Source organism: Nomascus leucogenys, chromosome 14 (genome assembly GCF_006542625.1).
Source record: "Nomascus leucogenys isolate Asia chromosome 14, Asia_NLE_v1, whole genome shotgun sequence".
NCBI classification, from domain to species: domain Eukaryota; kingdom Metazoa; phylum Chordata; class Mammalia; order Primates; family Hylobatidae; genus Nomascus; species Nomascus leucogenys.
Window position 1 is genome coordinate 71,402,882 of NC_044394.1, and position 13,787 is coordinate 71,416,668.

Consider the following 13,787-nt stretch of genomic DNA (forward strand, 5'->3'; position numbering starts at 1 on the left):
TTGAAAAAAAAAAAAAAAAAGACTTTCAGTACTATCTGCTTTAAAGGCTGTCGTCATGGTTTATTCTGAGAAGAAAAAAACCTAATTGTGCATAATCTGCCAGCTTTTAAATATATGAGTGTGTGGCCCCCATTACCTTGTGGTTCCCCTAGATTTTTACTTATTACAAACTTACTTAGTGCAAAACATTGTTAAATTATGATGAATTTAAGCAAAAACTAAGAACAAACAATCCAACCAAACAAGTTTTTGAAGACTGAACTTTAAATGGAAGCAAATAGTCTAGAACTCCCTCCCTGTATTACTCACATCACCTCTTTCACTTTTAGTTAACCAGTCTGCTGGTATTAAGAACAACTAAGTCTTTGAAAAAATGTTAGATTATTTTCTGTTTGAACCTTTTTTTTTTGAGTAGGGAGGGTACTTACCCTGACTCTTTCCATCTGAGTGCTGAATGGGTACAGCAATTCAAATAGAATCAGGCCTAAAGAAAAGATGTCCACTTTATGAGAATAGCTGTTTCCATGAATCTGAAATCCCATATAAAGAAAATTTAAAAATTAACATAGAGACAGTACAGTTGATATTACAGCATTATTGAATCCCAAAGTTTACTTAGTCACTTCTTGGTTTAAATGCAAGTACATGTGTAAAAATGTTAGCAAAGAGTTAATCTCCCAAGTCTTTTTTCTTCACTACTACACCAAGAGTAATTAAACTACTCAGCATTACAGAAGGAAAGCCCAGGTATAGCTCTGAGATATGCATCAGTAAAACAGGCCCCTCAGAAACCTGGAGACTTGCCATGCTAAAAAAGTTTGTGGGAGCCAGCAAAATCTGCTTGACTACCCCTGAGGTGAAGTTTTTCAAAGGGAACGCTATCTAAAGCAAATCTCTCATTTCTAATCATCTTAGTCCTAACCCATTTTTATGAGAAAATCTTCGTTACTCCAAACCACTAATCAACTGTAGTTAGCCTTCATTAGGGCACTTAATTATGGATACTTTGCATTCTTGGTTGTATTTTTCATGTGTATATTTCTTTTTCTTCACAACTAGATTATCAAGTCCTGGAGGAAGGGAAATGCTTCTTTTGTGTTGCTATCGTCCAGGACTGGGGCTAAGTATAGAGAAGGCCCTCAATAAATACTTAGTTGTTAAAATGAACAAATGAATCACAACAGAACTACTCGATTAAAGAAAGCATTATTTAAATTAAAATTGACCTTTTGGTGACTCAGAAGAAACCCTTTATTTGTGAAAATTTCCTTAGGGATATAACTTGACATTTGAGAAACAGCCAAAGAAGGGAACTTTGGAAATGCTCCATACCAGTATTTCTTAACTGGGGAGTAGAGGTGGTCACAGGGCAGTTGCCAAGGTTTATGATCCCTTCACAACTTCCCCTCTAAACTGTACTTGGCATCTGTCTCCCTGGCCTTCTGCACAGCCTACCTGCCTCTGTGCTTGTAGAAGAGCAGATGGAAAGCTTCAGTGACCACATCAGTGGCATCATCCTCTTTCCTTCCAAAAGACTGTAGCAATCTGAACCCTGTCTCACTTCTTATCCCTGGGGTTTTGGCAGTGTTAAAAAAAAAAAATGTGCAAAAACAAATCTTATAGGGGAACTGAAAAGGACACCCTCACACACTATTTGGAGAATATAAATAAACACAAATTTATAAGAAGCAACCTGGAAATGAATGTTTACTCCTGCATAATGATCCCATCTAATTTTACCCACCCTAGGGCAGATGGAAATGTGTACAGACATTTGGGTACGGGGATAGTTACCCAAGTGATATGCCTAATAGCAAAATTTACAAGTAATTAAAATGTCCCAAATGAATGTTGAATACTATGCAGCTGGAAATATTTTCTAAGAATATTCAATAATATGGGAAATGCTTATATTGTAATATTGTATCCAAAATGTTAGAGTAGAATTCCAATTTTATTTTCTAAAGTAAGGTGTAAATACATATATATAGATATACACACAGAGAGAGACAGAAAATGAAATAACTGCTGTTAATGTCTTAGAGATATTTTCGGTAAGTGATTTTTACTTTTTTGTTATATGTCCCTATACTTTCTGTATTCCCTAGAGGACAGATTGATATATAATGTGTTACTAAATTTATTTATTGTTTCTAACATCATTAAATATATTTAAAAAAAGAAATGTACCCTCATGAATGCATGAAAAGTTATATTTACAAAATATCTAAAAAATAAGGAATTAGGAGGTAGAATATACCCTTTGAGTTTGAATTGTTTAATCGCTGTGCAAATCTATAACTTAACCTGTGTTTCTTCGTAATTACAACCAAGAATAAAGTAACCATGGGTCCTGCTCATTTATTTCAAGGATGAGAAAATTAAGAGAGTTCTAATAATAAATAATTTTAAAACAATGTTTTAGTATTGCTTCTAAGGCTTGGGTAAGATTGTACAATTCATACAGCCAAACTATTTTGAGCGACTTTTTAAGGAGCACTTTATAAAGTGACAGTTTCTACATTTAAAGAGGATTAAGAAGATAATTAAGACTGTCCATTTTTAACTACCAAATTTTAACCACTATACATTGCCATAAAATTTCTACAGCTATCCTACTTTTCTAGTATTTTCAACAATACCAAATATAGCTTCAGTTGTCATCAACCTCTTCCTTTCTCAAATGGCAACCCATTTCCAAGACACACACACACAGCAGCCACAAGCCACACTACAGTCAGCACAGAAGTGTGTATGTGGTGGCCAGGACTACCTGGTGTTCATCTTTTCACTAGCACTCACCTTCACTCATCTGCCAAACACTTAATGAAACTATGCCACATTCTAGGTGTTGTTTCAGGTGTTAAGAGTAGAAAGAGAGACAAGCTAAGTCCCTATACCGATAGTTTATATTTTACAGGGAAAGAAAAAAGAATCTCAAAGAGTTAAAAAATGCTGTAAAAAGAAACTAGTGTAATGGGATGGACCCTGGCAGGGAGTGAAGGGAGAAGCATCTCTTTTAAATAGGGCTGGGTGGAAGGGGCTTCCCAAGTCATGAGCCTTCATTAATAAGCATCCAGATAGAATTCCTTTTGTTTTCACAATATTTAAAGTGTAAAAGTATTATTTTCAGCCCCTTAAATAATAATAAATTTTTAAAAACACAAAAACTTTTTTTTTTTTTTTTTTTAGACGGAGTTTCGCTCTTGTTGCCCAGGCTGGAGTGCAATGGCAAGATCTCGGCTCACTGCAACCTCCCCCTCCTGGGTTCAAGCAATTCTCCTGCCTCAGCCTCCCGCGTAGCTGGGATTACAGGTGCCTGCCATCATGCCCAGCTAATTTTTATATTTTCAGTAGAGATGGAGTTTCACCACGTCGGCCAGGCTGGTCTCGAACTCCTGACCTCAGATGGTCTGCCCGCTTTGGCTTCCCAAAGTGCTGGGATTACAGGTGTCAGCCACCATGCCTGGCCAAAAAAACCCCCTTTTTTTTTTAAAGGGGTTTCACTCTGTCACCCAGGCTGGAGCACAGTGGCATGACCTTGGCTCACTGCAACCTCCACCTCCCAGCCTCAAGCGATCCTTTCTACTTCAGTCTCTCAAGTAGCTGGGACCACAGGCATACACCACCATGCCCAGCTAATTTTTGTATTTTTTGTAGAGATGGGGTTTCACCATGTTACCCAGGCTGGTCTTGAACTCTGAAGCTCAAGCAATCCACCTGTCCCAAAGTGCTGGGATTACAGGCATGAGCCATCATGCCCAACCAAAACTGTTTTTAATATCAATTCTGTTATATGACTGTGTAGAAAAATTGGAACATACAGAAAAGTCCAAAATAGATTAAAATGCATTCAAACTCCCACTACTCAGAAGCAATGACTGTTGATATTTTATGGCTCTTCTAGTCTTTTTTCCTACAGATAGAAATATGTATTTATAGTATCTTGATATTTCATAGTTTTAATTTTTCCTTTCACCAGGCCTTGGCCAGATAATTTGAGCAGGATGATTCAATTACCAGGGCCAATAGATTTATTTTATTTATTTTTCTACGTAAGCCAGTTTGGATACTTTTGGTTGCAACCAATTGACTATATATGAAAGTCTCTTATAAATAAAAATCTCTTCTGTATCTCTTCTAATTTCTAAATTTATTTGTGATTTTCCCCCCTTAAGTAGATATCTATGCTAGAGAGGATTATCTTTATTTTAAACTATTAGAAACAACCATGGTGATGCTCTCACCTCACCCTCCTGAGTAGCTGAGATTATAGGCTCAAGCCACGGTGCCCAACTTCTTTCATCATTTTCTTAATACTTTGTATGAGTATTTTTACTTCATTATTGACCTGATAGTTATTTTTTAAAAATCTTTGTGTTTTTTAAGTTCCAGTTTACATGTGTAGGCTGTGCAGGTTTGTTACATAGGTAAACGTGTGCCATGGTGGTTTGCTGCACTTATCAACCCATCATCTATTGACCTGATAGTTATTTAGGAGGGTTTTAAAATTTCCAGTTGGCCAGGCACAGTGGCTGTCACGCCTGTAATCCCAGCACTTTTGGAGGCCAAGGCGGGAGGATTGCTTGATCCCAAGAGTTCAAGACCAGCCTAGGCAACATAGTGAGACCTCGTCTCCACAAAAAACAAAAAAATTATCTCAGCATGGTGGTGTGGACCTGTAATCCCAGCTACTTGGAAGGCTGAGGTGGGAGGATCACTTGAGCCCAGGAGGCAGATGCTACAGTGAGCCAAGATCACAAGACTATACTCCAGCATGGGTGAGAAAGTAAGACCCTGTCTCAAAAAAATAAAATAATAAAATTTCCAGCCAGCAAAACAGAAGCAAAAGCAAAAATAAAAACAGACAAAATTATAAAAATCAATTTATAAACCACTATACCCTTCTTTTAATGTACTATAATCATAAAAAGGCATTTACAATATCTGTGATATTTCTTTGTGGCCTAGAAGTTCAAAATGAAAGTATATATAATTATAATTTATTCATCAATGTTCAAATAGCAACTATATATAAAGCCTAGTAGATTTTTTACCTAGCTTCCCTTTCTAACCTTTTTTTTTTTACATTATAATCCAATCTGCAGTTTCCCTTTCGTGGGGATATTTAAACACATCTATTTGTTGTCATAACTAATATTTGGCTTTAGCATCACTTGTATTTCCACATCCTTTCCCTTTGCTGCAGTTTGTATTTGTTGTCTGTAGTGATACAGAGGTAGAAATATTGTTTTATTATTCTATTTGCCAAATTTAGCTACACCAAGTACAAATCCCTACTCCCATCTTTATTTTCCATGTTCTTACCGTCGTCCATTCCCTGATCTTTGTTAATTTAATATAGGAATCACAAACTCAGCTTATAATGATAAGCATACTTAAAATTATCTGTCTTTTACTAGGAATACATTTTGGATTTTATTCTCATTTTGGTATCAATATTCACAAGAACCATTGGCACATATCGTTCATTGGGTTTGATGTCTATTGACAATTTTTATATGTTTCTCATCTCAAATTAACTTTTAATAGGTAACACATTCCCATGGCTCAAAAAGAACAGTAAAAGTTCCCTCTCACTCTGTCCCTCACTGGCCTAGCCCCACCAGTCACTTCCCCTCTGCCACTGCCCCCATAGCCATTTGTTTCTTACAAATCAATCCAGAGTTTTTTTACGTAAACATAAGCAAATGTATATCTATCTTTTCCTCCTTTACACAAAAGGTCTACACATTTCTGCATTTTGTTTTTTTCATTTAAGATACTTTTTTGACTCTTAATATGTAAAAATGCTTGATTTCTTTTTTCTTTTTTTTGAGACAGAGTCTCACTCTGTTGCCCAAGCTGGAGTGCAGTAGCAGGATCTTGGCTCACTGCAACCTCCTTCAAAGATGAAACACAAAATAAAAATTCACATTGTAAAAAAGAAACACTTGACTAATGTAAACAATGCAAACACTTCAAAAGGATGCTCTATGACAGTAAAACAAAGTTGACCTCCTCAAAGGCAGTTCCTGTTACTGGTCTCTGATATAATCTTACAAAGATAATCAAATCCAGTGGTTCTTGAAGTATGGTCCATGGATTCCTGGGGACCCTAACACCCTTTCAAGAGGTCTGCAAGGTCAAGACTATTTTCATAATAATACTAAGATATAATTTTTCCCTGTGTTGACATTTGCACTGACAGAACCTAAGCATGAATCAAGTGAGCAGTGCCAAGCTATACCAGTAGCAATTACATTCTTCAGCACCATGTGCTCACAGGCAAAACCAAAAAACATTTCACTTAAAATGTCCTAGCAGTAAAAATTATTAATTTATTAAATCTCAACCTTTAAATATACACCTTTTTAATGATCTGACAAAATGGAAAATATTCATAAAAACCTTTATGCTCCATACCAAAGTACAACAGTTGTCTCCAAGTTTGATACCTTGGATATGCTAATTACCCTGATCCAATCACTAAATAGTGTATATATTAAAATGACAGTATGTACCCCATAAATATGTACAATTATGAGTCAATTTAAAAAACAAACTAATTTTAAGAAGTTGAGACCTGCTGATGTAAGCATAGATTAGCTTGTGAGTATCATTAGCACTTGTGCCATTATTTGAGTTAAAATATGCGCTAGCTGCTCTTTTCATAGAACACCATTTGATTTGAAAGAATAATTGGTAGACAACCTACAGTTATTGAGACTTGGATACCTGACAGATAGTTTCTTTTTCTTTTTTCTTTTTTTTTTTTTTTGAGATGGAGTCTTGCTCTGTCACCCAGGCTGAATTGCAGTGGTGCAATCTCAGCTTACTGCAACCTCTGCCTCCCGAGTTCAAGCAATTCTCATCCCTCAGCCTCCTGAGTAGCTGGGACTATAGGTGTGCGTTACCATCCCCAGCTAATTTCTGTATTTTTACTAGAGACGGGGTTTCACCATGTTGGCCATGCTGGTCTCGAACTCCTGGCCTCAGGTAATCTGCCTGCCTCGGCCTCCCAAAGTGCTGGGATTATAGGTATGAGCCACTGCGACTGGCCGAGGGACAGTTTCTTAAAGATGAACAATGAGACCGGGCATGGTGGCTTTTGCCTGTGATCCCAGCACTTTGGGAGGCTGAGGTTCAAGGATTGCTTGCGGCCAGAAGTTCAAAACCAGTCTGGGTAACACAGCAAGACCCCATCTCAAAAAAAAAAAAGATACATTGTTTTTTTAAAAGAGAAAAAAAAGATGAACAATATGAGAATGGCATTTCAAGGAAAACTAACAGTATTTGTTGCCAACGATAAAAGTTGAGCTTTTAAGTGAAAATTAAAATTTTGGAAGATTTGAATCTACCAGTGGGAATTTGATAGCCTCCTAATATGTACGTAAAGCCTTTTCTGGTGAGATTGGTGGTTGTATTAACCAAAGTGACTTTTTATATTACATAATGAACTGTGATGACTTTTGGAATAGTTGCCAAACTTAGGGAACCGATAGTTTCCAAATGACTAATGAACAATATAAAGTCAAGCATGGGTAAAAAGATCCATTCAAAGTACAAAATGGACCAAGGGATGTTAAAAGTACCAGAGTACAAAATATTCATGAATGGTTTTAGATTTCACAGTGTAAATGACTTTTAAGAAACTATCACTTACTAAGTTTTGATATACTATCAAAGAAAAATATCTACAATTACTTGCAATGAAATATTGCTCTTTTTTCCAACTACATATCTGTGTGAGGCCAGATTTCTTCATGTACTTCAGCAAAAATAACATACTGCAACAGACTGAACACAAAAGCAGATAGAAGAATGTAGCAGTTTTATAAGTCAGCTTTAAAGAGACTGGCAAAAATGTAAACAAATGTCACTCTAATTTTTTTTTTTTTTTTGCAGGGGAATTGGTGCCTCTAATTTTTTTTGTTTTAGAAAATACTTATTTTTCATAAAAATAACTCAAGATGTGATAGGTTTAGTTCTGTTATTTAATTGATTTAATAAAGTTTTATAAATTTCTCTTTTAACTTCTAATATTACAAATATTGATAGATAAAATTTTGTTAATAAAACCTTTTGGGTTCTCAGTTATTTCTACAAGTGTAAATAGGTACTGAGCCCAAGACATCTGAGACCCTCTGCTCTAAGCATAGAGAAGCCTGTGAAGATCATTTGCCTGGTGGTGGCTGAGCATGCTCGCCTGATGCTTCCAGGATGCCCTGTTCCCCCTGCTCTTCCAGTCCTTGCCCTGATTACAGTGCTTTTCCTGTGAAGGCCAAGCAGCCCACAAGGCAACACCTGGCGGCCTGTGTGCATCTATTTCCTACTATGGTACATGCTGGAAGTTGCCTATGAATGACCACAAAGGGCAGCTCAGTATAGTACCTCTGGGTCTAGCTGGCTCTGAAAACAGTTCCAACATAGTCTACACAAGGCAAACTGGAGTTAAGTTTGGGAGGGTGGCATTCAAAGTCTCTTTCCAAATTCCTGGTTGCTGTCAGGTGCTTGTTCAGGGGGTGAGTGCATTTTATGCATTGTATTTTTCTTAATCCAGTCCTAATTCAGGTTATAGAAACTACATCTTAGCTGTGTCACTATTCCACTACTGGAACACTACTGCCAGTTTTCATAATTTCCAGACTTTCTGGGTTTTAGATTACTGGGTATTTTAGTGAAAATATGGAAAGAGATTCATCAGGTACATCTGCTGCTGTGCTAATAAGTAAAAGTCTGAAAAACTCACCTGCTCTGGGCTCATATACAGTTTGGTCCCTACTTGTCCTGTGTGTCTGGCGTATGCTGGCATTGGGGTCAGAACCGTCTGCTCTTCCTCATCCTGGTCCATTGCAGTCACTAACCCAAAGTCTCCAACCTTGACCACATCATCCATTGTAAAGAATATGTTGGATGGCTGGAAAGAATACAACAGACAAAAGTACAGTGGGTGTGCATGGAGGAGAAAAAGTAAAGAGAATTATTTAAATGACTACAAAGAAAATATACAACAAACTAGATATTTTCAAGCATATTTCTTTTTAAAATGGGCTAATAGGAAAATAGTGACAATTTTTCTGTGCCAGAGAAGTACTGCTAGTCAAGAAAAGGGAAGGGTAGCAAAGAGTGCTAGTATTTATTGAACATCTACTTAAACCCTTTGATATGCACATTCCCTAGGGATCATGGTACTTAATCCTCAATCTTATTATTCCGTATATTCTTCCCAGGCAAGTCTACACTTATGACTTAAAGCCTTAATAATTATAACTAATAATAACTAGCTTGTAAATAGAACCTGCAATGTTCTATTTACTAGGCACTGTTCAAAGCAGTTTACTACTACTACTAACTCGTGTACTACAACCCCATTAGATGAGTACTAACCCCATTTTACAGACATAGAAAGTAAGGCCCAGAAGTTAAACAAATTGCCCAAGGTTACACAGCTAGCAAGTGGTGGAGCAGGGATTCAAACCTGAGCAGTCTGGCTCTATGAGGAAAGAACCTTGTGATCCACTGCCACATGCCCAGATTTCAGTCCAGTTCTTGCTCTATGGTAGCTAATTACTATTTGGTGAATGAATGAAACAGACTGATCTTTTGGTTTGCATCTGAGAGGGCCATATAGATTATCAGAAGGGATAAGAGCTCTTCACTACTACTCTATGCTGCCTCTTGTAAAACCTCTATGTTCTCAAGACTACATCTACTCCCAGATCTCTGCCCTGAGTTCTGAACTCATATGACACTGTTTATTGAATACATCTAACCAGAGGTCTCATGGGCTCCTGAAACCCAAGGTGCCCTACATGAAATACATCATCTTTCCCTCAGAGTCTACTCTACTCTGTGGGTAATATGACCACCATTCATAGCCCTTGAAATGAGGAAAAAGGAAGCCATTTAGCTCATGAAATTGAATTTCATCATGTTTCAAATACTGCCAGAAAATAACATTGCATTCCCAAACTCCAAAATACCATTAAACGATTTTGACTTGGAAGCATGAAGTTATTGTGTATAAGATCTATGGTAATAATCTGTAGCTCTCCAATAAATAACTTTGTACCAGAAGCAATAATAGACTATCCTGCATTAAATGTCATCTTTCTTCCCAACTCCCAACATCTGATGGCAGTTGTTATTTACTGAACCCTATAATAGACAAGCTTTTTGGCTCTCCAGTATCTATCTCCCTATGCTTCCACCAGAAGTATCTTGACTTTACTTTGGGAACTTCATTCTTGCTGACTGTGCAGCAAAACCCCATGGTTAGTGTGGAAGGCATCCATGCTCTACAAGTTGCTTAAGCCAATCCACAGAATCCCATTGCCTGGCTAGGGATCGGGCTTGTTGGGGGATGGGTAGGTGTCCTTGGTTTAAGTAGAATAAAAACTTCTGATAAATAGTGGGAAAAAGCAATACTTTTCTCTCCACCCTCTACCCCACCAACTCCAAAAGACTTAAATAGAAACAAGAAATGGGGAGGAGAGAAACCAGGTTCTGGCTAAATCACTTGAATCACTTGATCTCAGCTAAAACTTTACCTGAATTCTCAACAGTTTAGCCACATGGGCCAACAGATTTCCTTTTCTAGTTAAGCCAGTATAAACGCTTTTGAGTGCAAAGAAAATAAAATTCAAAATAAATGGTATGACTATCTAGAACATTCAGGCATTGTACTGAGACTATAACAGGTAAAAGAAACAGATATGGTTCATACCCCATAGAAACCACAGAAAAAAATAATCCAGGTGTGATGAGAATAATGAAGAAGGACCAGGTTTCTGTCAGAACAGTGTATATCAAGAGGAACTAAGAAAAGCTCAGAGTGGAGAAAATAGAAGACTAGAAGTTAGTCTGAAGAGGCAGGAGCCAAAGTCCTGAAGACAAAAATGTGACCAAAATATAACAGGGGGAGAGGGCCTAGAAGGTTTAACATTGAGCTCAAAGATTTAGGTCAGAACGTAGCAAAATGTACAGCTTTTTCACCCAGGAACAAAAATCTTGGCATTTTTTTTTTTTTGGTTGGGGGGCACACTAGAAATCTTTAAAAGGAATTGTCTTCTATTTAGAAAGGAATAAACCTTTCTGATTTCTAGAAAAACTAACAGGAATATTAACTTTCTTCTTGCAATTTTTCTGGTGCATAGACAATTACAGAAAAATCTTTAGACAATATTGTAGCATTAAATGGATATTTACCAATATCTCATTTACATTATAAAATTAGCAGAAGAATATTCATTACTAGTGAAAACATGATTCATTGTCTTTCAAGTTGGCATTTGTGCATACAGCAAGTGTTAAGTACAAGAAGAATGTGTATTTCAGCTAGTTGTTTCCCACCTAGTGGTAAGTGTTTACTATATTCAAACCTAAATGCTAGTATTCTCTCAAATTAGGGGTGTGTGGTCTCCTGTAAACTGTCTTCTCCAATCCAACCAAATAATTCATCTCTGAACTTTTCATTCAGTGCAGAACAATTCTTGGCAATCAGTTTGGGCCCATGTCAAAATCACTGAAGCATAATGATTTATATGACTAAATAACAATTATGTTAAAAAATAAGAATTATTTCTAATTCCTATTCTCGTTACCCTAAAACTCTTAAAATATACCCAAGAATTTGAAAACCTACTGCTGATTTTAGAAGAAAATAACTTGTGTCCAAATAGCTACTTTTGTGCCTGAAACAAGTCTATGGTTACATAAAACCGAAAAGACTTAAAATGGATCCACTTCTATCAAGACTTTAAGCTACTTTCATCAGAAAAGTATTTATACATTCACTCCACATCTACTGGTGATGGCTAAGAGTATATGGAATGTGGGAAATTAGTTAAATAAAAGTTCCATGTACTTATTTTAGAAACACTACTAAAGAAATGTCATGTTTTAGTAAGACTCTTAAGTAATTTTGCATATTATATTACTACAAAATTCACTACTGAATATACTGAAAATAGAATCCAAGGTTTTAGAGCTATAAACAATCATCTGGTTAACTATTTGCTACCTTTCCCCATTCAGCTTCTTATGCCTTCCCCCAAAGTCTAAACAGTTCAGAAAAAGAAGCAAGTGTGGAGATTTGCCCCGATTCAAGCTGGCTAATGAAGGAACCCATGTCTCTCCTTCCATTCAGATCCCTTTCACCATGCTGCTTCAGAGCCCTGGAGGTATTGGTGTCAGGGTTACTCAAAACCATAGAAAAAAAACAAAACCAAAAAAAAAAAAAAAAAAAAAAAAAAACAGGCCATATCTGCTCATGGTGGATTTTGCCTAAAGATTCTTTTTCTTTTTTTCCCTCACCTGGACTACTGAGAATACCTTTTACAGTAAAATGAACACAAACACATTACCAAAGGCAATGAATGCATGGTTTGCCTAAAGTTTTCAGACATAAGACTTCTTATTCTTGCAGCAGGCCACTTCAGGGCTACTTTCTCAGACCTCTGCTCTCAGATGCTTTTACTCTCCCTAACTCTTAAGGATCCTTCAGAGTACTGCAAGTACTGCTCTGAATCACAAAACGTCAGATTGAAACCCAAGGGTGATGCTCCACAAATACAGACCTTGAGGTCCCTGTGCATCAGTCCTTTACTGTGAAGAAACTCCACTGCCTCTGCGATCTGCAGGAAGATGTGCAGACACATGCTTCTCTCTCTCTCCTCTATGGTACATCGTCCATTCATCCAGTCTTTGAGGTTTTCTTTTCTGCACAGCTGCATTTGAATGTAAAGATACACCTTTGGTGAACTGGGCTGGAGTTTTTCTGTGGTGTTTTTAGTGAGATCTAAACTTAAAGTGGTTGGTCTTGGAGGAGAAACTGACAATGTAGCTTCAGAAGAAGATTTGCTACTGGTGGGCTTGAAAGCAGTTAGTTTATTAGCACAATGGTTGCCAATATGCAATTGATTAGTTTTCGGCTCTTCTTTACTGGAAGCATTATCACAGCCAGAATCTTCAAATACTATTGAAGAGGAGGTTCTCTCCCTTGACCTTACATAAGGAGAAGCTTCAGAAGGACAAAGTTCAAAGGAGTGCCCCTCATCATTGCCATCCATAGTACCATCTTCCACATCACAGTCTGTAAGGCAACTGTCCTGGAGGTTGTATGCTGCATCCACTGACTCACTGATGTCCTCATGGTCCATTCCTGAGAATTCCAGTGGTGAGAACTGGCTCTCAGATGAACTTGTCTGGTCACAAGAAATCCCTACTGAAAAAGACCTGCTTCTTTGTGGTGAAGGAGCTATGATTTCAATATGTTCTTTTGTAAAGAAAGGATCCATTCTACGTATTTTAACTGATGGTGCATCCATTGGGCTAGGAGAGCTGAGTGGCCAGTCTGTGCTAAAAGTGGGAGAAATACAAAGGGGTAAGAGTGAATATATATTGATTAAAGTACCTGAACTGCACCCTCTGTTTAACAAGCTTCAACTATAATAAGGCCACTTACCAAATGACAAACAACAAAACAACATACAAACTAAATAAAAACATGCAATGTGAGATAGAGAACATCACAATCCATTCATTCCTTCTAAAAAACTTAATTTTAAAGCCTAATTTTATACATGAAACAGTTACCTGGGACTGTCTGGGGCTGCCAGAGCAGCCAAAGCCTTTTATACAAAGTGAGGACAGGATTCCTTGGTGGCTGTGGTTCTGAAGCCCTAATCTAAATTAGGGCAGCACCTCACAAGGCCTTGAGATACGGGGCAATTTCACTTGGACCTTCTATGGCTTAGTTATTGGTTGAGTCTATAATAAGCACC

General features: G+C 37.2%; 2 protein-coding genes across 2 annotated transcripts in view; one reads left to right on the forward strand and one right to left on the reverse strand.

The window, feature by feature from the left end:
* Window positions 1-13,530, forward strand: part of LOC100590087 — a 36,705-nt gene extending 23,175 nt beyond the window's left edge. Inside the window, exon 3 of the mRNA XM_003268791.3 lies at window positions 12,431-13,530. Within this exon, the coding sequence (XP_003268839.2) occupies window positions 12,431-12,615 (185 nt within the window). The 3' untranslated portion in view covers window positions 12,616-13,530. The remainder of the gene's footprint in view (window positions 1-12,430) is intronic.
* EIF2AK3 (eukaryotic translation initiation factor 2 alpha kinase 3) overlaps window positions 1-13,787 on the reverse strand; it is a 72,137-nt gene that overhangs the window by 5,221 nt on the left and 53,129 nt on the right. Inside the window, exons 13-15 of the mRNA XM_003268790.3 lie at window positions 12,582-13,362; window positions 8,753-8,920; window positions 429-530 (exon numbers count right to left, since the gene is read on the reverse strand). Of these exons, the coding sequence (XP_003268838.2) occupies window positions 429-530; window positions 8,753-8,920; window positions 12,582-13,362 (1,051 nt within the window). The remainder of the gene's footprint in view (window positions 1-428; window positions 531-8,752; window positions 8,921-12,581; window positions 13,363-13,787) is intronic.